Genomic DNA, 26,675 nt, shown 5'->3' with positions numbered 1-26,675 from the left:
GGGGCCAGGCATATAAGAACTGAGGCTTATAGGAAGTGTTGACAGTTTGATTTTCTTGTCCAAAATGACCAGGGATAAAAGGGTATGATCTAAGAAAATTGAAATGTATGCAGCTGTCACATCACTGATACTGTAGTGTGATCTGGTCCTTAATCATGGACCTATCCCTATATAAATAGGGTAGATCAGCCTAAAATGAAGATTATTGTTTGTTTCCTAGTTGTTTCCTAGTTGTCATCTGTAAAATGAGAATTCAGTGGGAGTTATTTGGAGAAAGGAGTGCACACTATTTATGTGTATAGACATATGTGTGTATTTGTATACAAGCATGTATTTTGTAAAGCGCTGCACAAACTGTTGGCACTGTATAAATCTTGTATATTTATAATATAATAATGTGTACAGTATATGTTTATATGTGTGTTGTGTACATACCACATGTTTTATTTGAAGAGTGGCAATTCCAGAAGAGCATCTCAACATTTTCATCCACTATGCTGCTATACATACATATAAGATACTCTCTGAAAATCCTGACCCCATGTCTGTCAGTATCTTGCAAACAGAGACCAGTGGAAAGCCAAAACAGCAGTGTGTGTGAATTGCTGGCAGTTCAAACAACAGAAGAAAGCTCTGGCCTTGGCATTACTACTGATTGGGAATCCTGAGATCAGGGTGTAACACAGTCGCTTGCCAGCAAGCTGGGCTTCCCTACTGATTCAGGTTTGGCAGTGATATGGCTCTTCACCCTGTTGCCAGCCTAACTGCCAAGGAGACAGGACCAGCTTTATACTTCCTGTGTTCCTCATTGTTCTGGCTGAGGATAGGATGGAGTGTGCCAAGTGCACATTGCCAAGAACTTATTCCAGCATTGGTCAGCTCAGCAAGGGCCAACATCACCTGTGCTACTGACAATCCAAATAGCAGAGACCTTTCAGGATTTTAAAGAACTAGCATCTAATACTGAATATGCAACATATGTATCATTTTATCTTGCAATTTTTACATTTAAAAATAGCAATATGAAAAGAATAACAAGTTATGATCTGTATGTAAAAGAAAGCCTGTACCGTGCAAAATATATGGACTGCTTTCGTCGACTTTTCCTGAATATAGTTGCCTGGTTGCCTTTGCCTCACTCTACATACCAGAAAAATGTATTAATTAAGTAAAGTCAGAATTTCTGTTCTGTATGTTTATTCTGGGTCAGTGACTTAGAACCTATTGAAGTCATTATGTTTGTGTGAAAGCTAGGCAACCATCATTTAAGAAGGATAGATCAGCAATGACAGGCTACTAATTCCTCTTGGTACAGGTTTCTTTGAAAGGATACAATACTCCCATATGGGTAAAATATTATATATTACTTTTATCACTTTATTATGGATTCACAAATGATTCCATTACGAATTATTTTATTCATATTCAAACATTTAAGTTGACGTTGTTCTATTTTGCAGATGCATTTTCTAGATGCTTATCTGGTAAAACTGGATTTGCACTTAAAAGAAGCTTAAGTTTAAAGATACCAGTGTTACATTGCTGTTTTTAGCAAATGTAATTGCCAGATTTTGAGCTCAATCTGATGAATTATAGAAACATGTTCAAACAGTGATTCCCAGATGGTGGAGAGTTTTATACCACAATCAAAATATGTCCTTTCTGGGTACCACCTGTGCTAATAAAGTGATTGTAAACTCCCTTTTTTTAAAATGACAGATACCTACCTGCTCTGTGCAATGGAATTACACATACAGGGTTGATCCTGAGGCACACCGTCTGTGTCTATAGGCACATATAGTGCAGCTCGGCCCTACACAGGATTTGACTGACAGCAGAGAAAGCCAATGGCTCCTGCTGCTATCAGTCAGGCTTATGAGAGTGAGGAGAAGGGGGAGAGCTGCTACAGATGGACACAACGCTGGATCTAGCTAAACATTTTTGCAAGGAATGCATTAAGGTAAAAAATGTCTCGACTTTAGAACTTTAGAACACTTTAACAATTATCACACATACCCCCCACACACATCACCACCATGCAAGCTGAGCATTGTACTGTTCAGACTGTCTGATAAATCCTGTAGACACAGACACTTCTAGTCTGTTTTCTAAATTAACATTCTTATTCTAATGCCGCACTGGCATCCAGGAACAGGGAAAGCATATATCCACTAAGCAGTTCTACCAATGCATTTTAAGCCTTGCTAAGTACCATCTAGACTACTAAGCATGAGTACCACTTGTGCACATCCCACATTACAGAACATGTGGGCTTACGTGTAATATTTACATTCAGTTATGGCAAGCAATCAGACTTTATTAAATTCTCTCATCATAACTAAGTTGCCAAAATCCAGTTATTGTTGGTACAGTAGGTAGACTATATTTGTGGCTTATAATGCTTTTCCCCCACTTCTGCATTCTTATGCCCCATACACACGGTCGGACATTCCAACAACAAAATCCATCAGATTTTTTCCAACGGATGTTGGCTCAAACTTGTCTAGCATACACACGGTCGCACAAAGTTGTCGGAAAATCCGATCTTTCAGAACGAGGTGACGTAGAACACGTACGACGGGATTATAAAGAGGGCAGTAGCCAATAGCTTTCGTTTCGTAATTTATTCTGAGCATGCGTGGCACTTTGTCCGTCACAATTGTCTACACACGATCGGAATTGGATTTTGTTGTCGGAAAATTTTAGATCCGGATCTCAAACTTTGTGCGCTGGAAATTCTAATGGAAAAAGTTCGATGGAGCTCGCACACACTCGGATTTTCCAACAACATGATCCGATCACACATTTTCCGTCTGAAAATCCGACCGTGTGTATGAGGCATAAGTCTTGTGCTCTAGAACTTCTTAGCATTACAGGAAGAATAGATTGTCCTCTTGCAAACATTTAACTTTTTGGTGGTTGTTGAAGAAGACTTTGGGCCATGACCTGTTTTCCTCGTTGTCTACCATAGTGCTCTCATTTGTGATGATTCATTAGGGTCTGTACAGGTCCGGCTTACAGCTGTGCTTGCTAGGACAAGGCATATAGGTACATAAACTTTACAAGTAAGGGCAGGCCATACATAAAGATCACTACGTAGAAGGCAACTTGCTGGCCCTGTCAACAGTGGGAGAACTTAATTGATAGTATCAGGTGGTAGTAGTTTATTTGATACAAAAGGAAGTGATATAAGAGAAGTAAAAAGGTATATGAATCAGAGAAAATAAGTAGATACAAGGTGAGGACAGGTAAAGAAGAGATGGCACCATAGCAGTAATGTGTACAGATGTATATAGCAACAGTTATAAGCAGCGTCAGACTTTGTTTTTTGCTTTTACCATCTGTGACCATTGCTGCTTTTAAGTAAACAGAAAATACTGATGAGTAGCAATGGTGATATATTTAAACTAATGTTGCATACAAATTGAGTGGAATCTGTATAGATGTGAACTGACTGGTTATCAAGTTATATTCTCTGGCCTCTGTGGCATTTGAGGTTAGAAATACAAGTGGTGTATATGTCTTGTATCTCTTTCCTTGGGATTAAGCCACAAATATGTCCTAAAATAGGACTTAGTCAGAAGGCGTAAGTGAAACATTGGTTAATGTGAGAGCTATTGCATAAACGTCTTGTTGTAAGTAAATGTATGCGTTTTATTATGTATATTCTTGTTTCAACAGTATGTATTATTAATGTTACTGAATTTAAAGTGTATGTACAGCCAAAACTGTTTTCTAGTTTCCGATAGAGTTGGGAAGGATTCAAACTTCTGTCGGGTTTTTCCTGCTATCTGCAACTCTGTTGAGAAGATTTACTCTCACTTCCTGTCCTGCTGACACAGTTTTTACCAGACAGGAAGCAAGGGGAAATCTACAGCAGGGACATAAACAGAAATAAAAACCTGCCAGGGGTTCTAGCCTATTTGCATTCTACTAAAAGAAAGACATTTCTGTTTGTGTTAATGTTGATGAGTTCCCCTCACTTTCTGCCTTGTAAAATGTCAGCAGGACAGGAAGTGAGGATGCATCTCTCTGAAAGAGACCCGTATAGTGGAAAATCCAAAAGGGGTTTTGACCATTTCTATTCTATCCAAAACAGGGAAACAACGTTTTAGCTGGACATACACTTCAATGTCTTGGTTTATTTGATTTAATGTTAAGTGATGCCTGAATAAAAATAGTTTATTGTAGAACACCGCACAATTAGCAAGCAGTGGTTGGGACTTGTGTAAGCTGTCAGTTATATTTGTTTTAACTGTTCAGTTTTTTTTTTCCTGTTTTTATATTAATGTTCTATTTTATTTTAACGTTCTAAATAAAAATGAATAGGCGGAGGTCATGGATACTAGATATTACTAACCCTCTTGTCTTGAATCCTGTTGTATTTTGTAAAGAGCCATACAAACTGTGCGCTATATGAATCCTGCATATTTTTAACAATAATAATATCCTGCTGGATGGAACCTAAGCAAATTACTGGAAAGAGAAACAGAGTTGATTGAGAACTATATTATATCTAGTCATCTTTTCTTTATTGGCCTGAAAAGTTGATACAGGTCACTCTATACGTACTTTGCAAAATCAACTGTATCATGCAGTATGGAATGAGTGCAAAAGGATCCAAAGGGCTGCACACTTAAAAATTGCATTCACTTATTAATAATCTTCAAAACACCATATACGGTAAACATAGACAGCTTGGGAGAAAGGAAACACAGTCAACGCATTGCACGTTGCTAGCGCTTATTTATGAGAAGTCATAGTCATGGATAAGCACTAGCAGTGCAAAACATGTTGGCAGTGTTTCCTTGCTCCCATGGTGTCTATGTTCACTGTATATGGCATTTTAAAGATTATCAATAAAATGAATGTACTTGTAGTTTTCAAGTGTCCAGCCCTTTGGATCCTATTGCAATTGGATATGACTGGATGAACAGTGCTTGCCCATGAATACACAGGAGGTGGACCCATCTGGAGCAGTAGAATACATATTTAATCTGTATCATGCAATAGAATTTCTCCTTATGTGTGTCCACCTTGGTACAGAGGTCTCCAAAAATTTTAGTACAATGGCCACATTGTAAACTTTCTCTGCAGACATTTACCTATAGATAAGCCTATAATAAGACTTACCTATAGGTAGTGTAAATATTTCCTAAATGTGTGCCGTTTAGGAGATATTTACATTACATGCAGCCAGTGACATCACTAGCGCATGCGCTCTAAAGGAATGGCCACGGGTGCCATTCTTTCTGAGCCCTGCGCCATGAGCGACGGCTCCTGCTCACATGCGCAGGAGTGATGTCAATGCGGCTCCGGCCACTCACAGCACCGGAGCCCGAGAACCCGGAAGAGGCTCCAGGGGAAGTTGTCGGCTGTCTCAGCAGTGTGTGGGCGCCGCTGTGGGGGCTTCATTCTAAGGTAAGTATTTCATAATGAGCTAGTATGCGATGCAGATTTTTTTTTTCTCTTAAAGAGTTTATAACCTCTTTAAACAAATTAATTTGTTTTACTTGCCATTTTTTGTAATTGAAATGATATAATTTAGAACAGAAAAAAAACTTAAGTGAACAAAGCAAAGACACTCCAAATAAACTTGAACTTATCAGAGTTCTAGTCAGAGCCCCCCTACTATATATCATAATCCCCATCAAAGTCCCCTTTTCATACATCAGAGTACCCTCTTATACCAGAGCTCCCATCAGTGCCCTCTGATTTCATTACTTACATCAGGGTCCCCATGGGCCATAGTTTGGAGACTTTTCCTTAGTAAATATTAGTAATATTCAAAACAAAAATGACTAGAGGGGCATATCACATTTATCTGCATGCCACAGGTATTAAAAGGTACATAACATCAAGTTTAACCATATTTGACACAGTAAACAGGTTGGAAAAAGCAATATTATAAAGATGGCCATAAACGGAGAGATATCACTTCAGAAAAGATTGTGAGAAAACATGGTTATACACCTTCTTCAACCTACCTTGTGACTGAGGTTTTCAGGACGTCACGTGTCCTATAGGGATTTTTCAGCAAGTGCTCATTACCCCTCCCTGGTAAATTGCTGCATGACTCCTACATGGGTTCTGGCCATTGAAAAACAACGTCAGAATCAGGAGCATTGCATGAATCGGTCTGTGTATGGCAACGATTTAAATACAATGTAAATAGAACAATATGTAACAATATTGTAAAATGACTGTGCTTAATTACAGAACAGCTGTGCTCTACATTGAGAGCTGAGTACTGAAGGGCACTACTGTATACAAATGTTTGTTACAGATGTCTCTTAGCAGCTTCTTGTGGTTTCGGTTAACATCATAGGCAGGGGAAGAAAAAAGAAGAAAAAAAAGCTGTAATCTGCTCTTTTCCCCAGTGCATTTACAGCACATACTTGTGGAAATAGGAAAGCAAAAACGAAGGAATCACATATCTATTTTTTTAAAGAAAAAGTCTTGCAGAGCATGATATAGTGCATGTCATGACAGTCGATTACCTCCAACATTACAACTCCTTTCCATCAGGAGTCATTTGTTTGTGCTTTTTATTAGTTATGTGCATGGGGACATTATGGGTCACACCAGTAATGCTACCCAATGCAATTTGTCTTATGCCCTATGGTTTCAGTTCCTACCAATGTACTACCTTGGTGTGTGCCGAAGAAAAATAGGACATTTTGCATTTTTGTGCAGCACAGAATGCTCGGATGCACTGTATTGCACAGTATTGCACAGTATTACCGTAAAGTAAAACGACATGGAGAAAATAGGTTTAATAAAGAGACTGGAACACATGTATAAAATGCTTTGCTGTGCAGGGCAACCTAAAAACACAGCTTATGTACGTTAAGCATGCACTAATGTGCTATGGTGTGAGCAACCCCTAATAGATTGATTTTTTGTAAGTCTGACACTGCAGATTTGCATTTGGTGTTGTTTACATGTTATAAAAAAAAAACACACATTTTGAAATTGTAGACAAAAAACACAGGTGACTGTTTTTCCTTATGCTGCAGTATTGGGGGTTTTATGACAAAGCAGTGGTCTGTTAATGCATTTTTGGCAGTTGTTTACCCTTCACTGACACATCCAATTTAGGAATCAATGTCCACTCACTATAATTCATGTGAGCACATTTCCATACCACTAAGATATCTTTAAAATATAAAGGTTAGTGTATGAGACAGTTGCAGCCACTTTAGTGCATGCTAGAGAATGTCCAGCTGCCTAGGTTTTTAAATGGCGATGACATTCAATGGTGTTAAAGTGGAAGTAAACTCCCCTATCGTTTTCAGCCAAGGAAGCTGCCATCTTTGCCTCTGTTTAATCTTCAACTGCTATGGTGCTGCACATGTGATTCGTTATGACACCAGCCATTGGATGGTTTCATAGTTTGGCTGAGAACACAGCCAATGTGCAGTTAGCATTCCCTGCATGCCTTTTTTTTTTTAACTGTTTAAATCCATGGGTTTACTTCCACTTTAATACTGTGTTTAGCTGTTTTTTTATTTCATGCCATTTTTCAATGGATACCCATAACAATGCATGAAAAATGGGCTTCAATATGTATCAACATCCGTTAACACTATAATAATGCACTCACATTGGTGTGAAGGAGCTTTCACAGGCAAGGAGCTTTGGCTGCCTAACCCACAATTATCCCTGAACATGAGGCCCTTATGAGGTCAGGAGGAAACTTTTCCCTACTAGGGTGAATTGGACCATGGTTTAAAGTGGATATAAACCCTTACATATACACAGTGAAGTTACTAGCCTCAGGTGATACACAGAGATTAAACAAATCCTCCTACATAACTTGCACCTGTTTATCTGCTGCCCTATCTTCTCTACAGCCATTCAAAGTGTAGAATTTATACAGCTTGTTTGACTTTCAAAAAGCAGGGGGCAAGGAGTAGACGTTTAATTTTTCAGGGTTCATTGAGAGCTGATTGGACAGAAGGCACACCCATCCTACACACAGCACACAAGAACAGAGCTGCGGCTGTCAATCATAGGCAAGATCATCATACTGAAAACTCGAAATGCTTGAATTCCAGACCAGAACTGTATTTTTGTAAAGCAGGCTAACAATATTATATTCATAGCAATGCTATAATAGCCATTGTGTTGAAATTATGTAAGTTGCTGAGCATCCACTCCTAGTAAAGGAACAGAAATAGTCTTAAAAAATGATAACTAGACCTAAATAAAAATGATAAATACACCTAAATAGACCTACACATACACACACACACACACACACACACACACACACACCACTTTCTGCATGCTGTGTTTTCCCACAGAGGCTTATTGTGAAATACATAGCTATCTTTCTACTAGGTTTACAGAGTTACTTTAGCAAACAGTTTATAAATGCTAAGGAACATGCTGTCAAACTAGTATAATCAGCTGTCTGACGTACACATAACTTAAACAATAGTCTATTAAAATTGGAAAGGCAAGCCGTTTAAGGTCATCCCAACCTAAATGAATAGCACCACAAAGCATGACAGTGTTTTAAGCCTCAGCAAATCAAACAGCTCTCTGTGAAAAGGCAGAGCTCACTTATAAAAAATAGCAAACATGCTGCATAATGCATGAGATTGTGTTTCTGTAGATTGTATAGCATCAGCGGAGTAAAAATGAAAGCTGTACCCAAACTTAAGTCACCTATTTCTAATATCTTGGATACAAAATGAGGCATGAATTGTATACGGAAATAAAAAAGGGGAGAAGTTTAAATCAAAAATGCATTTGATAAGGTTATACTGGGATGAATTAGATAACAGCATTTGCGTATCACAGTTTGTAATTCTGTGCTGCAATGGTTAATCAGGCCTTGGCACCCTCGTCCTCTGTTAATTTGCCACAAGAAAATCTGACTGCATTCCTCCTTTTTGTGCCACCCAGACATCTGGAAAGAGCCTTTATTCCCTGGGAAAAATGGTAGGCAGTGCCAATTCTTATACCCATGGTCTCAGTGTCTGTCTCAGGCTGCACATTTCTGTCCTTCTGGGCACTCCTATTCTGCAGCTGTTAAATCCAGCAATGAATGGCTGCCTAGCGAAGGCAGATGGTTTCCTCCCTCTGTGCCCTTCCCTCAGCACGTACACGGACACACATGCAGGCTCACTTCCACAGCTGACAGTTCTGTCATTCCAGAAACTGGCAGGTGGAGATGCCCAGGCCACAATGAATCTTGGTCTGTGTACTTAAACTACTGATCAAGCACGGCATCCGTGCCCAGGCTTGGCTAAGATATGACAGTGCTCAGTCATACCTATAATACTTAACTAATTGTGTTTGATCTGAAACAAAATCATCTGTTATCCACGGTGTGCATGTGTGTGTGTACAGATGTGAAATTGTTATCTGATCTTTGGCTGTAGGCATGCAAATTTCCATTTTAATATTAACCTTATAATTATAGCTTTCACTCTTGTGTGTTTGGTTTGTGTAGATAAGGATCTTCGTTACTGATACATCAGACTTGTCTGTAAAGATTTTTATAAAGGAAATATTTTTCTTCCTGTATTATGCCTAATCACTTATATACTGTGTGTGTGTGTATATATATATATATATATAAAAAAAAAAATATATATATATATATAGAGAGAGAGAGAGAGAGAGAGAGAGAGAGAGAGATCTATATATATCTATTATATATATCTTTAATTAAAGGTATACAGAATTCAAAGGCAGATGGAATTCACCACTGGCAAAAAAAAAAAAAACAGTGACCATGCACTATAACCCTTCCCATTCCCAGCATGTCTCAGTTTTTTGCTAGGGTCCTAAGAGGATGGACTTCTTTTTTTTCTATATTTACTAGCTGATTATTTCCTTTTTTCCCTCAAGGAAACATTTTTTTCTTCAATCAACATTTTCCTACACTCTGCTTGAGCTTATCTTTATATGCATTTGGATGGGTGTATTCTTAGCAATAGCTTTGGAGACTGCACCTGGACCTGTTGGATGGGACGATTGTGGGGCTAGCCTGGGATGTGTCTTAGGGCACTGGGTCTTAAACTGTGGTACTTTCCAGATCTGACTGTACTGTGGTAGTTAGCCGCATAGCGCTTTCAAGGTCCAGAATGGTGGCACAGCCTCTGGGGTGACCCAGTCTCTGAAGACTTATTCAGCTGGTACAGAGGTCTCCCATTTCACAGATAGGGGATGCAAGATGTGGACCCCCTAGTGTTCAGGTTGGGCAGGTTTGGCAGGTTTGTCTCCAGATACAGAAATCCTTTGGCAGAAGCTATGGATGCCTCTGTGGGATCAATAGAACCTAAACTATGCCCTTCCTCCCATGAAACTGCTTCCTTGTCTGCTTCACAGGATCAGGATACAGGGAATTCTGGTGATACCCATGTCCATATTGGCCCAGTTAGACACGGTACCACAGGTTGATCAAACTTCTGGCAGATGCTCCATGGGCTTTTCCAGATCATCAAGATCATCTTCTTTTTCAAGGGTCGGTTTATCACCCTGCTTCAAGATTGCTGTTTTTATTGGCATGGCTGTTGAATCACAAGTCTGGAGGGACAAGGGTAATTCCTGCATTCCTACAGTTTTAAAAAACAGGAAGTCTGCTTTCTGCAAGGTCTACCATCACACATGGAAAGCATACTTCTCGAATACCAGGAATTTTTCTGTGGGACAAACCTTCACCTTTTTACAATCGGGCGTGGATCAACAGTTGAGTTTCTGAGTACCATCAAGGGGCAGATCTTGGCACCTGTCATCTTGTTCCAAAGATGGGTAGGTTCACATTCTTGATTAAGACTATTTTTCACAATGTCTCTCAAGTAGCTATCCTGTGTGTTCACCTGTTTCTCTCTGGAATCTCAGTTTGATTCTTTCAGCTCTTCAAAAACTGCCTTTTGAACCTATCAGGGATATTGGCCTATACACTTTTTCTCACAAAGTTGCTTTCCTTCTCCCTATCACCTCTTTGAGGCATATTTCTGAGCTGGTGGTCTTGTCTTTCAAAGAACCCTTTTTGGTACCACATAAGGATGTGGTGGTGTTGAGGCTCAGAGCCCTCTTCCTTTCCAAGGTGATTTCAACATTTTACCCCAATCAGAACATTATTTTATGTCTTTCTGTCAAACTGCAGTGCATCAGAGGCTGATTTTTCTACATTGTATGGCTGTAGTCTGTGCTGTGTGTGTTTATCTTGCAGCAACTGCTTCTATTAGAAAGACAGACTTTCTCTTTGTCATTCCTGATGGAAACCTGCTTCTCTTCTTCACCATTTCTCAGTGTTTCAGGCAGATCACCATTCAAGCTTGTGGTCTTAAATCATTTCTTGTTGAGGCAAACTGTACTGTGTGAGTACTTCTAGGGGATTTTGCCATCGGGCTACTATTTCCCAGGTTTGCAAGGCGCACTGAGTCTACTATTAAAATGTTCTCTAAACTTTACCCGATGGACAATCATCTGAAGCCAGCTTGGGGCAAATGGTCCTTTAGGTGGCTTTGAGTTACGTGCAGCCCTAAGTTTTGTTTTGTTCTTGTTGCCCATACCCCAGTTTGACTGCTTTTGAACATGCCAATTGGCTCTAAACCATGTGTCTCTCAATGAACAAGAAAAAAAAAAGATTTTTGTACTAGATTTTTTCTTGGAGTCTATTGCAAGATACAGGTCCCACCCACTGTGTCTATTACCTCCTCAAAGTATTGCTTGTCTGCAAAACTGAGGCATGCTGGAAGTTGATGGGTTTTCCTGACTGATCAGTGTTTTTTCTTGTGTGCCAGTGTCCAAATCCTCCAGTAGGCGACAGTATAACTCAATCCTGTGTCTTTCAATGAACTCCAAGAAACAGATTTCAATAGATTAAGTTCAATAATCCAATAATTTCTCCCAATACATTCAACGCAAAGGTGTGGCAAATGTGTGTTTAAAGTTTAGTTTCTTGTCTTGGAAAGTTCCCTCTTGTGATAAGGATTGCTTCCTGTGATCCAAAGCACGCCTTAAAACACATGGTTTGTTGTAAATTAAGCTAACATTGTTTGTAATGCTTTCTTTTATTGGTTTCTTGTGACCAGCCCACTTAAAGCACTATCAAATCCAAAAGCATATTTATTGTATTGTAACATACCAATTCTTAGATGTGATGGCTACATGTGTTTTCTTTTTTAGGCTTTCGTTCTTTTATTTTCACTTGGTAATCCTGCCAATAATTCTGTCGGTTTTCAACAGAACAAACTCTCTTGCAAATGTAGCCTTTGCAGTGTTGAGACAAACCATTTACTACTGTCAGGGGTGTTTACGATGATCAACTTGTATTTATTCGTGTAAACGTTTATCCCAAAAGAAAAAAAAACTGTTTTCTGTAATTGTTTGTGTACTGCAGTGTGAGCTCTAGTTTGGTTTCAATTTGTTAGGCCGCGTACACACGGGCGGACTGTTCGCCCAACTTTGTCCGCTGAACAGTGTTTGGGCGGACAGTCCGCTCGTGTGTGGGCTTTCAGCGGACAGTTTCAGCGGACAGTTTGACGAACAAGGTTTTTCGGAAATTCCGTAAAACTGTCCGCTGAAACCTTGTTTCAGCGAACAGTCCGCTCGTGTGTAGGCTTGTTCGTCAAACAAAGTTGCGCGCATGCTCAGAAAGGATTTTCACGCCGAAAGTTACAATGCAGTGTATAGGACGTCGTATTTTTCGTCCCGTCGTACGTGCCGTTCACGTCATCGCGCACGGTTTCAGCAAACTGTTCGTTCGTCGTGTGTGGCCATGTCCGTCCATGCTAATTTTGAGCGGACTGTTTGCCGAAACTGTTTGACGGACAAAGTTGGGCGAACAGTCCGCCCGTGTGTACGCGGCCTTAGTGTCTAAATCTGCTAGTACATCTAACACTTCCCTCCCCCAAGACTGACAATGCCGATGTCTATGGTGCCCCCTGTGCTCTTTCGTCCAGAGTGGAGGCACTCTAATACAGGAGGTGTGTTACTGACCAGATCACCAGGTGAAAACAGAGGAAAAAACCTTAAAAATATAAACGAATGCAGACACCATATCTAATGATTGTTAAGCTGCAATATATTACATTTTTGGTTTTGGGTTTATTGATAATTTAATGTGCTTGCAATACTTGTTACTTCCAAAAATCTGTTTTGGGAAGTGAGAAATTGTTTAGCATATCTCACAGACTCCTGATTGAGTCCAAATTGTCATATGCATTTTTTAAATTGTATTAGTGATAGATAGTATTATGTCAGCTATATCCAATAACTTGTGATAACAAAGTTTGCGGAACGATTTGTTTATTTTTTGGGAAGGGATATAGCACGTCATCTATATCCCATAACACGATAAGGGTTGCAGCACTATTTGCTTATTTTTATAGGAAGGTCCTCTTTCTTTTCCCATTTGATAAAATACATTTTCTCATCACCCTATGGGATTGTTATTATCTGTTTGTCTAATATTTTTCCTTATTGAAATAGTGCAAATGCCTCCAGCTACACAACTTTAAATAATATACTGAAATAATATGTTAAAAGGCCAGTAAACCTAATTGTTTAAAATCGGACTTCTTTTTTTAACTGATGGTTTGTAACTGAGAATCACTTCCCTTTCTGGAAAATGCCTCTCCAGAAGCTGACATTTAACTTGGCTATCTTTTCAGATAAGCTCCTAAAACATTCACATATAGGTGTGTTAATTGCTTATTCATATAAAGATTTCATTAACTTTTATTGGCTGTGGAAGCTATTTAGCAAGTGAAATTCTAATACATTATTCAGAAACTTCAGTGGCATTGTTCTTAGAGACTATTTGTGGCAACATGCCACTGTTGCTGCTACAAACGTCCCAAAATAGACCCCGAATGGGACAGCCATATTCAGTCTCCTGCTATTGCAATTCTTTTTGCTTTTTTCTTCATTTTTAGATTGAATTAGAGGTTTATATTGTGTAACGTGAAAGAGCAATTAATGTGAAAGTCTAATTATGCAAAGCTTCTTATACAATGTAATCAACTCATCTGTACCTAGAAATCTATTTCACACGTTTGTCTAGCGAAACAAGGGAAATTGCATCTGTTCTTTTACTTTCCACATTTCATCAACATTCCGGGAAGGGAGTTTAAAAAACTTGATGTTTGTAACACACAAAACACTTACCTTTGTTTTATTTCTTTGCAGATCCTGGACAATCAGGAAGCCCAAGCCACAATGATCCTGCCAAGAATCCACCAGGTAAATATCACCCATGGAAAATTTACATTCTAACAATGCCTGTGAACAAAAGTGGTACTGTGATAGCTTCAAAGTGTATAATTGGTCAGCAATCTGCTTTGCATAGGCAATGGGTATAATTGAGACAAGCAGTGATTATGTTACTTCTTTCATTGTAACCAGTAGTTTACCCGCAACTTCATTAAGATTCAGCTAATCTCATGGAGTTTCCACCGTGAAGATTGAGAAGATGAGCTTTTTACTAAACTCCTAAAAGGCCTTGTCAAGTTTCTTGCCCTTGTGCGGTGCAATGAGGTTGCTATTACTTAAAAGATGTATAAAGTGAACCTGTCGTTCAGCAGTAATAGACATTTAGGAATATACACAATCTTAACAAGCCATAAAAGAACTTTAAAAAAAGGCCTTACTGACTTGTGTTGCTGCACGTACCCTGTTTCCCCTAAAATAAGACCTAGCGCAATTGTCGGTGTTGGCTTCAATATAAGCCCTACCACCCAGATAAGCCCTACTCTGTTTCCTCAAAAATAAGCCCTACCCTGAAAAGAAGACCTACAAGGACTTTAACTAGGGCTTATTTGGGGGGTAGGGCTTTTATTGCAGCTATCACCGACAATCACACTAGGTCTTATTTTAGGGGAAACAGGGTACTGTGGAGGAAAATTATGCTTAGTGAAGCACTGAAGTTGTCTAAATAATTTTGCCAGCAGCATGGCTCTCCCTTTCCCCCGCTACTAGAGAACCTGTGTTTACATTAGAAATGAAAAGACTGTTGAGTCACTACTGGAAGAGGTAGTACATGGAGTTGACAGGAATACATGGGCAACTTAAGTACGTCTGATATAAATTGTGAAAATTGTTTTCTGCATAGTGCCTGCAGTTACATAAGATAGAGCTTTTTTAGTGCTTGTTAAGAATGTGTAAATACTTTAAAGTGGGTGTAAAACCAAATTGGACCTAAGCACATACATCTGTAGTTTTTCTGGTCTATCTCCAAAGCTCTAAGTACAGTGTCTTTCTGCTGTTCCATTCTTCTGTTTTCAGCATAACTTCTGACAAGTTCCCTGACAACCGAGATAAAACCAGCCTGAAATTTGTGTCGGGGTGGGTGTTATAAATAGATTGGCAGAGAGCTGGTCTATTCACAGCACAGCTCTGCACATTCCTTCCTTCCTTTGCCTATGTGGAGTGGGGGTGTGTGCCTTTCCTCAAATCAGCTGTCACACAGTGTATGCCAAGACTTCACTCCTAGTGCTGATTAGAAAAAAAAAATCTCTAACATCATGTGCACTTTCTAAAGAATATAGCAAGCTGAAGACAGCAGATATACATGTAAAACGTATGTAGGGAGAATAGTGAGATTAGTGATCTGAGGCTGTTGCCTACCAATTTTGGATTATGTCTTGCATACCTAAAACTGTCTTTCATGTAAGTTATTTTACTTTACCTTGCATTGCCTTCTTATATGTAAAGTCATATAATGTTGGGAGAATAATGTTTATGTTAAAGCCAAAGATAGCATAACAGACAGAAAACTGGAATTTTTAGGTGGCGAATGTAGCAATGGCAGTCCAGTATTCCCAAAGTTGTTGTTTTCATTAAAATGTATCTATGGTCAAAATTTTAAATCATTATTTATTTACACATTTCATCTCAATTATTTCTAGCCCACTTATAGTAATCTGAATGATATAGAGGTTTGTAAACTTACTTTGGGAGGTCCCACATACATTAAGACCCCTTTCACACCGGAGGCGTTTTTCAGGTGCTTTAGGTGCTAAAAATAGCGTCTGCAAAGCGCATGAAAAATGCCAGCCCGAGGGCCCAAGGGCTTTCACACTGGAGCTGTGCACTGGCAGGACATCAAAAAAAAATCCTGCAAGCAGCTTCTTTGAGGCCCTATGGGAGCGGTGTATACACTGTTCCTAAAGCTCCCCCTGCCCATTGAAATCAATGGGCAGCGCCAATAAAGCGCCTGCAAAGTGCCTCGACAGCGGAGGTTTTAAGCCTTTATTCAGCCGCTAGCGTGGGTTAAAAGTGGTCCGCTAACGGCCAAAAAGCGCCTCTAAAATGACAGTAAAGCGCTGCTAAAACTAGCGGCGCCTTACTGCCAACAGTGTGAAAGGGCTCTTACTTCCTTGAATTCTGTGACACAAATTCACAATGTCCTATGAGAAGACACTGCTGTGTCACAGAATATACAGAGTCTTCTTGCTGAACTACAGGAGTGATGAGAGGAGGAGTTTTAGAAGGCTAGGTCAGTACAATAATTACTGCTTGCAGGCAGCAAGGTACCATGGGATACATAGTTCTTAGAAATTAAAAGTAAAAACCAGAGGAGAAGCTGCAAAGCATACTGGGAATGGAGGAAGTTGTGAAAAGATATGGCCAGTAGACAGGCAGAACTCGCAACGTGGGAAGAGATGTTTATATTTCAATGTGTTTATTGGTTTAAACAGAATAAACATTGCACAGTATGTGTAAAAAAGGTTACATAAACCAGTAGTATGTCAATTGTATATCTAGTAAAGAAAGGAGATTGCATAATATAACTATTGTTTGTATTACAATTACAGTATGGATGTTATAAACTAAAGTGTATGCTGTGACCATACATTGATTTACTAAAAGTGGAGAGTACAAAATCAGCTTCCAGTTTATTTTTTTTTCTGTCAAAGCTTAGGTGAACAAGCTGAAGTTAGAAGCTGATTTGCTACCACGCAGAGCTTCACCAGATTTTGCACTCTCTAGTTTTAATAAATCAACCCCAAGGTTCCTGTTTCAGCGTTTAAATTGTTTTAATAAATAGAATGTGCTAATTAATCCATTATAGGTGTGCTGCCCCTTTAGAAACCCACATGCATGCCGTAGTATCCAATACATGTAAGCTGCGTAGTAAACACAATAAATCTAATACATTCCAATTCATCAGTAATATACAATGTGAACCTTCTGAATAAGTGAAAATAAATACATCTGAAAAAAACTAGTTTTTCTAGTTTTCTAGTAGGTAAATATGAATGATAATATAATAAAATAATAATATATATGTATGTGTGTGTATATATATATATATATATATATATATATATATATATATATATATATATATAATAATAATAATAATATGAATAAGAATATCCACATTCATAAGTCCAAACCACCAGTCCTAAATCCACAAAGTTGTCAGTGTGACAGTGACAAAACCAGTGCTCCAGGAAAGGAAAACGATGCCACCATGTGCTCCTCCAAAATGTTTAAATGTGCTCCTTACCAAAAAGTTTGATCCCACACAGAGAGCGTCAATAAAAATGGACTATAGAAATCCAATGCCATGTTCATAAAATAGATGTGCTCAACATGGAAGGGTTAAAGAACAAAGAGCGGATGCTATAGTGTGTTATAGTTAAAAACCGCTACAATTTATTTAAGCAAACACACTTATAATAGTGAAGGATCATAACAAAATGCCACATAGTGTGTCCTGCCGGTGTGCGCAATGACACCACATGTCCAGCCCAACAGGGCATTTTCTCAGGCCTTTTTTTACCCTTCATTTTTATTAGGTGATCTGGCCAGAAACACACTTCCTATCCGAGTGTGGTTCCAGTCTGGATTGAGGTGCAATGGAGTCATCCTTTAGACAGCAGCATTTCAACCATGGGAAAGGGTAGTGTTAGATGCACTAGCAGATTTAGAAGGACTTTACTAGCAAATGAAGGCAGAACTCCAGCTAACACATTTTAAGAAGTTAAGGCAACTGTTTTTTTTTTCCTTTTGGGATAAAGGTTTTTCATAATTTAATAAAAGCTGATCTTTGTAAGCACCTCCGCCAGTGTTAAATGGTTTATCTCAAACCACGAACTGCCACTTTTGCTGGACAGCTAGGGAAGTTGAAAAATACCAGACTTTCTGACAGGATCCCCAAGTGAAATAAAAAATAAAAAAGCCTCTGACGGTAAAACTGCCACAGGCACCACCTCTAAACATTGGTAAGCTGCAATATACTCTTTAAGCCTACTCTCAGTAGTTTTACTAGCAGCTTTCTGTAAGTAAATTCACAGTTAATCGGATATGAAAGAAATCACTCTCCGCCCTTGTTTTACATTTTTGTGTTTCCATTGCAGATAAAAGTCACTGTGTATTTATTATACAAAAAAATCACTTATCTCATGCCTTATTTATTTACCTATGTTATTCCAAACAACACCAAAAAGTTTGAACAGTCCATCAGAAGCAGTAGGTCTAAATGGCTTACTGTTTAAAAATTGTCTGGAAATATGTTTACATAGTGGATGAAGAAGTGCGGGTGTGAGTGAAAGAGACAAGGGGAACATGGGCTGTCTCCTGATCTGGTGTTTTGTAATAAACGACCTCACCACTTCAAATGCGGGAAGCCGGAATTAAGGAAAGAACTTAAACGGCTATGCATTCTAAACCACATTGCTTCAAGTTCACTTTCTCATATTTGTTAGTGTAGACCTTTACAAGCTCCTTGTGGTTTTTTTGGTCATTTTCTTTCATGCCATTTAATTTGTGAAGTTTGTATTCCCTTCTTTTTTTCTCCTTAAAACACAGTTTTTTGTCAGTACTTGCTCAAAATAAATATACAGAATGTTTTATTTTTGCATTTTGTAGAAAGTGATCGTTTGCTCCAATGTTAAGGGGTGGATATAGCTTCTAAAAGACAGATTCCATTATTAATCATTTCCACAAACAATAAACTTGTAAAGTACACACTCAGGTCAGAGCTGATGTACTAACAATCCAATGTTAGTACAGTGATCTCCCCTCGACAGGGGACACAGCCCCCCCCCCACCAGAACACTCCGTTCAGCTCTCTCAGCCATTGGTCATGGCCCTTTGACAGAAGCCAGATGTCATACACATGGTTCAAATGTCAGCCAGGTTTTATTGCTGCCTGACATTTGGTCCAGGTGTACTAGGCTTAAGAATGAGACCATCCTTTTTACTAGATATAGCAGTAAAAACATCTCCCCAGTATACTGAGACTACCAGAAAACACAAAAAGAAAAAAGTGACTACATACCTGTAAATTCCACTATTTTATTTCAGTAATTATTTGTTTTTAATTTTTTGTAGTAAAAAAAAACTAAAATCTTATTGATTGTACCAGGAATTTTTCCCATTTTGGTGTATTGTGGCCAATCTTTTCTTGTCCTGATTTGGCCACTTTACCAACCAATTTGTGGATGACTTTACAACTTGGCCATTTATTTTGTTCCTTACCTGACATTAATATTATTATTATACATGATTTGTATAGCGACAACAGTTTGCACAGCGCTTTACAATGTAAGGGCACACTGTACAGTTACAATACAATTCAATACACATTCTTGAAAGTCAAAGGAGCTGGGTGCAGCCACTGTAAGCCCCTGTACACACGGTCGGAGATTTCCACAACCAAATCCGTCGGATTTTGCCCGTCGGATTTTGTCCGTCGGATCTTGTCCGAAACTGTTGCATACACACGGTCGGACAAAGTTGGCGAAAAATCAGATCTTTCAGAACGTGATGACGTAATTTCGTTACGATGGGACTACATTCAGGCTAGTAGCCAATAGCTTTGATGTAGGACTTTGATCTGAGCATGCGTGGCACTTGGTCCGATCAAAATTCTCTACACATGATCGGAGTATGTCCGATCGGCCCAGTTGGTCGGGAAATATTTCCAACATGTTGGAAAATTGGGTCTGACGGATATTCCGACGGAATCAGTCTGATGCATACCACACACAGTCGGATTATCCGACGACACGGTCCGATAAGACACATTCCGACGGATTCTCCAACCGTGTGTACAAGGGCTTAGAGTAGTCTGCCAGCTGAGGGAATTTGTCCATTTCCTGCTGTTAGAATGGATTGAGGAATTTGTTAGCTTTTTTTGTTCAGCTCACAGGCTGAAAAGCAAATCACTTAGCGTATGGCCAATTAAGACAAGCCATAGATGATGCAATTTTCTTTTGTGCAACCATGGTTGATGGGGGATCTCTCCACAGAGCTATTCTGCTTGCAGAACACAATATATATATATACTATATCAAACACAAGGCCCACCGGCCGAATCTGGCCCACCAGGCCTTGTCATGGGGCCCTTGCACTCAGTTTTGCAGCCAGAAAATGGCAGGGTAGTTGTGGTTGCACACTGTGCATAGCGCACCTCGAAACCCTGCACTTTGTACACAGCGCACCCTGAAATCTGTATTCTGTATGTAGTGTACTTCTGAACTCGGCACTCTGTACTTGGCGCACTCATGAACCCTGCACTCTGTGCATAGGACACCCCTTAACTCTGCCCTCTGCGCTTAGGGCACCCCTGGAACTGCACTTTGTACATAGCGCACCCCTGAACCATGCACTCTGTATATAGCGCACCCATGTACCCTGCACTCTGTACATAGCACACCCCTAAACCCTACACTCTGTACATAGAGCACCCATGAACCCTGCACTCTGTACATAGAACACCCATGAACCCTGCACTCTGTACATAGCACACCCCTGAACCCTGCACTCTGTACATAGAGCACCCATGAACCCTGCACTCTGTACATAGCACACCCCTGAACCCTGTACATAGAGCACCCCTGAACCCTGCACTCTGTACATAGCACACCCCCTGTACCCTGCACTCTGTACATAGCAGACCCCTGAACCCTGCACTCTGTACATAGCGCACCCCTGAACCCTGCACTCTGTACATAGAGCACCCATGAACTCTGCACTCTGTACATAGCACACCCATGAACCCTGCACTCTGTACGTAGTGCACCCCTGTACCCTGCACGCTGTACATAGCACACCCCTGAACCCTGCACTTTGTAGATAACGCACCCCAACTATAAATGGCCCATTTGAGGGCAACCATACTGCTTATGTGACCCGCAATGAAGTTAAGTTTGACACCCCTGCTCTAGATCTACATTTTTGTTTCCACAACTAGTTGGCTGGAATCACATGAAATAGGCAGGGCTTATTTACACTTTAGCAGTTTGTGATCTGTTGCTCAGGTGATTAGGTGAGTGCAGTGTAGTATAGAAATCATGACTAATGTCTCCTGACATTGAAGACATTAAAGTGGACAAGTGTGTGGAGTAGACACATGCTTTGTTCTCAGTCCAGATTCGCAGACAGGCTGAATGTAAAAAGTATTTCTTACACTGGTCTGGGCTAGATAAGACATTTTTAAAGGTTAATTTTTTTCTATGTAGTATTAGATTGCAGATTATGTTACCGGTTTAGAGGTTAAAACTAATTAGCACTGACGACCTTAAGTTTCAACACTATATCCAAGATATATATTCCACAAGACATTGATGTTTAAAAAAATGACTCTCATATGTACCTATATTTACACCTAGGTCACTGGACCATTTTATGAAAAGAAAAAAAAATGGCTTTTGCCATAGTTGCATCAGAAAACACAGCTGATCTTTTAGTAATGAAACATGATCGTTGCTGTTTCAAAATCACCCTTATCTGACTGCAGACCCAGTAAGACACCTGACCACTTGTGCTGAAGAGGTGCATTTCATACTAGTCGTGGTAATAATTGCAAGTTTACTTTAGTTTATAAAAAAAAAAAAAAGACATCATCTTCAGTAAATAGAAATCCTAAGTATTAGAAACATGTTAGAGCTGCAACCTTCTCAAATTTGATAAGAAACCTTCACAGTGTTTGTATAGTAGTGTCCAAAAATAGTATATCAAGATAATGTAAACCATAGCATCTCTGCAATAAACAAAGACTGATTGGACTTTGGCATAGGCAAACAATCTTTGTTAAAATTTGATTTGATAGTATTTTATTGTTTATAAGACACCGATCATGACACTACTATGGGGGTGACCTTTATAAAATACTAGGCGTCTGTCTGTCTCTACTTTTAATACATAAAGAACATGCTTGCAGCACATGAATGGCAGAGAGAATTAAAAAAACCCTTATAGTTATACTGGCCCCAAGTCAGGGACTCATAAAGCATTGAAACCTAAGCATTATCATTACAAGAGAGCCAGGCAGCTAGCTTTTTTGAAAGGAGGTGAGAAATGACAGCCTACGTGTCTAGTTTTCCTCTGAGCATATTTTCGAGTGCCCCAAACCAGTTCCTGTGAAGTAACTGTAATGGCACAGTGTAGACTGTCTTTGTGATTTGTTGCTGTCACACTCCATGAGCACGGTTATAACCTTTTTTGTAGGAGTGCTTTGCTCTGGGTGTCAAGTCTTGTGTGCTGTTACCTGCACTTGATTAATAGTTTGACCTGCAGGGTCCTGAAGGCATTGCTCATGGGCTGCTAGAACTTGACAAGTACATTCTCGATACTATACATAATTCTGCATTATTTACACAACAGTTCTTGCATAAAGCCAGAAAATCTTAAACACACACCCAGATTTTTTAAATAAACTCTTAGGTGATTTAGGGATCATTTTTTTTACTTTTTTTAAACAATATCTAATATTTTCTGTACAGTTGACTGTGTTTGGTATTCATGTATGTTTTGTGCAGTGGTTTCTCGAAAAACACATTACAATTCTAATAGCACAGTGAAAAGCTCATGGCCCATACACTGCAACGGTTCAATTAATCATACTTCGGTATCTGTGTACCGTAGACTTAGCTTGAGTTAAGTTGTCATATACTGTATATAAACACTAAAGGTTAACCTATCAGATCGATTTTGTAATGCAAGTTAGAACATGAAAGTGCCACCCTGTTGCTTGCTTTTCTTTTTACGGCAGACCACTTATTGTTTTGCTTGTGTACATTTTTGACAGACCTGAAAACTGTTATATTGTCTTTTTGACATATTATTTTCATATTTTTTTTTTCAACAAGGATTATAAAGACAGTAAATCACTCACATTTTTTTATTCTCATTTTTTTCCAGGATACCTTGAAGACAGTTTTGTAAAGTCTGGAGTTTTCAATGTTTCAGAGCTAGTACGGGTGTCTAGAAGTAAGTTAAGATTGGCATTCTCTGAAGCTCTGAAGCCTGCCTTTTCTCTTGGTGACATAGCAACACTAACCACTTGTCTACTGGGGCAATTTTACAGTTTTTTGCACACTCTAAAAACTGAATTTTTTGCAACAAATTACGTTAAACTCCAAAATAATTATATGTTTTCACAGGTTGTGGTTGATTAGTGACATCCTCTGCTACAGTAGTGAAGGATTGACAGCTGTGAACCCGGATGTGATGTAATACATGTCACTTATGGGTTCATTGGTTGCAGGGAAGATCAGGGAACGGACCTTCACTGATCAACTCCTGCTCTCACTGTGGGAGCCATTTATTACGGTCCTAGGCTCAGACAAAGGGAGAGCGCGGGTACCACTCCAAGTGCAAACAAGGTATTGGGGGGGTCATACTTTCAGAGTCCCATAAAAGTAATCTAGAGCCACCCTGATCACTTTTATTTGAAATTCCTTTGTCGGTCCTAAAAATCCATAGTAAGCTTACATTAACCCCTTGTATCCTGTGTCATTTATAAATGTACATTGGTAGAGAAGTGGTTAAAGTGCAACTCCAGCCAAATATGTTTTTTTTTTTTTTTTTCATTTTGAATACTAATGGGCTAGGGAAGAACCTGTTGGGATTTTTTTTATTGTTGGTGTTCTCATTGGGGAGATATTCTCTAACTTCTTGTGCAGTCATTAGGACAGGAAGTAAGTGGAAATCAACCCACTGGTATCAAACAGAAACTTAACAGTGCTCCTAAACTGTCCCTACTCAATAAATAAAATTACCTTTATTCCTGTGTAAGTTCCTCTCTGTGATATTTTGCTGACTGACTTCCCATACCATTGATGAGGGAAAATTTCTCAAATTGGGACACAATAATGAAAACCTGACAGAAGTTCTATACTTTGCCCTTGACCAGGTTGCTGCATTTCTACTTTGTATTGAATACAAGATGTTTGGCATTTCAATTACATTAATGAGTTACTCAGTTTTGTGTATGCCATCATAGTTTGCTGATAGCAGGGTATCTGCAGTTTCTTCAGTAGCTTTAAATCGGAAAGTCTAATGTAAGCAGAACAGAATAGTTAGCCTGCATTCTTCCTTTTTTATAATAATATTCCAAATAGCTATTTCATCTTTATAGTGTATTTTATTCCTTCCATGTAAACTAGACATATTTTTCTGTTCTGCAAGTTTCTGTGATACTGAGAAGCTAATGATGGAAGAGGTACAACATTTATGTATCCTCATGTAAGGTCTAAAAGGGCAATGTCTCTCATCCCATAAAATGTACTGATTTATAATACATTTCCTTCCTGCTATAATAGTGGAAAGTAAAACGTGACATACATCTTTTACATGGCAGGATGATGGTGTTAAGAAATTAAAAACAAATCCCAGCATTTTGAATAGTATTGATAATAAGTTCTGTCCCCTATGTGAACTGCTAGCTATTTTATTTAACCTAGCGCATGCCTGCTATAAATGTGTGTTAAAAATGTTTCACAATTACTGATCTCTTTACTCCATGACAGACTCACAAGTTAGACTAGAGTTGTGCCTTAAAATCATTACATTTTGTCTCTTTACAGACCCATTTAGTAAATGGAAAAACTTTGCACAGGTTAGCTGTTGTAGCAGATGGATTGCAAAATAGAAGTCTTTATAAGCTAAAAAAGGAATATATATTACCACTTTGATATGTGCGTGTTGGAAGGCATTTGAACATCTGACATGATTTAAAGTGATTGTAAAGGTTCAAGGTTTTCTACCTTCATTCATTATATGCATGAAGGTAAAAACACTTCTGTGTGCAGCTTCCCCCAATTCTTACCCAAGCCCCATCTTGATCCAGAGATGTACATGGGAGCAGCAGCTTCCTCCTCATTGGCTCTTGCTAATGTCAACAGCCAGTGAGCCAATGAGGGGAGAGCAGGGGTGGAGCCTAGCCATGCTCCATGAGCGAATGGACACAGAGCAGCAGCTGGGGTGCCTCCGTAGCAAGGTGCTTGCTATGGGCCACTTGGAAGGAGGGAGGGTCCAGGAGCACCAGCAGGGGATCCCAGAAGAGGAGGATCGGTGCTGCTTCATGCAAAATGATGGAGCAAGTAAGTATGACATGTTTGTTTTTGTTTTTTTAAATCTGCCTTTAATTTGACTTTAAAAGAATTTATAAAGTAGGTACCTAAGTTGCAGGTGCATGGGTCAAAAAATCTTTAACCTCCCTAGCGGTAATCCCGAGTCTGGCTCGGGTTGGGATTTTACTAACACAAGCGGTAACCCCGAGCCAGACTCGGGATCGCATCGCTGGATACAGGGAGGACACGGAGAAGTTACTTACCTTGTCCCCTGGATCCAGCGATGTCCTCCGCACTGTGTGATCGAGCTATCCTCTGCTCGATTCACACAGTGCTGCATGCCGCCGAGCTCCGTTCCCTGCAACGTTACGACGCACGGGATCGGAGATCGGCGCCAAATTCAAAAAAGTTAAAGTACACAAAACACACACAGCACTGTAATCTTACAGATTACAGTACTGTATAAAAAAATACACACCCCCTTTGTCCCTAGTGGTCTGTGCAGTGCCCTGCATGTACTTTTATATTATAAATACTGTTTTTTTCTGCCTGGAATTTGGAGATTGTCCATAGCAACCAGAAAGTGTCCCTTTTTCAGTGTTTTAGGATTTGATTACATTATTGAATAATTTTTATTATTATTTATTATATTATACATTTTATCATACCCGGGATGTCTGCTAGACTCTGGTTTGAACAGATTTAACAGAGTTATTCCTAAGAATTACAGGACTACAATATAAAACGGCAAATTTCCATGCAAAATAATTGTACCGCTTTCAGCACCTAAAACCAGAATGAATCATACCGTCAGGGAGGTTAAAATGAATTTATATGTCAAAAGGAACAATCTCAGATTTAACCTCAGCATGCACTAAACATGGTCAAACTGCACTGAAGTAGTAGTGGTAATCAATTCAAAGCTTGCAGGATAGGGCAACACCTAACAGGATAGTTTCTAACTGCCACCAAAGTAAAGAGACCACAGAAACAAATCACCACTTCCGTTACCTAGCTGGAATTAAGGAAATGGTTGCTATGTGTATCTAAGACCAACACACAAATAGCTATAACATGGTATAAAAAGAACAAAGCCTGGTTCCATTAAAAAAAGAAAAAATAGTCATCTCTTACACAGTTTTGCTACATTTGGACAGTGATAGGTTCGGAGAATACCAAGCAGTGCCTTCAACACGCAATGACTAGTGATGGACGAACTTCCGACGGGACGTTTCGCGAACGCGAAACGCGAACGGACACAAACGTTCGCGAAAACGACCGTTCGCCGCGGGCTCCATTGACTTCAATGGGAGGCGAATTTCGCAAACCTTTAGGTCGAATTTGCGGCCACGGGGTAATTATTAGGGGGTAGCACGTAGTCCCACCACCTGGACAATA

General features: G+C 39.4%; 1 protein-coding gene across 10 annotated transcripts in view; it reads left to right on the top strand.

The window, feature by feature from the left end:
- The window catches only part of NFIB (nuclear factor I B), a 611,459-nt gene that overhangs the window by 440,442 nt on the left and 144,342 nt on the right, over positions 1-26,675 (top strand). For all 10 annotated transcript variants that reach the window (XM_077475108.1, XM_077475113.1, XM_077475111.1 and 7 more), the window contains 2 exons: positions 14,158-14,211; positions 23,125-23,193. In XM_077475108.1, coding sequence (XP_077331234.1) covers positions 14,158-14,211; positions 23,125-23,193 — 123 coding nt within the window. The remainder of the gene's footprint in view (positions 1-14,157; positions 14,212-23,124; positions 23,194-26,675) is intronic.

This window comes from Lithobates pipiens, unplaced genomic scaffold, assembly GCF_037356315.1.
Source record: "Lithobates pipiens isolate NorthernLeopardFrog02 unplaced genomic scaffold, aLitPip1_a1.2 Scaffold_13, whole genome shotgun sequence".
NCBI classification, from domain to species: Eukaryota; Metazoa; Chordata; class Amphibia; order Anura; family Ranidae; genus Lithobates; species Lithobates pipiens.
This window is presented reverse-complemented; position numbering and strand designations above follow the sequence as displayed.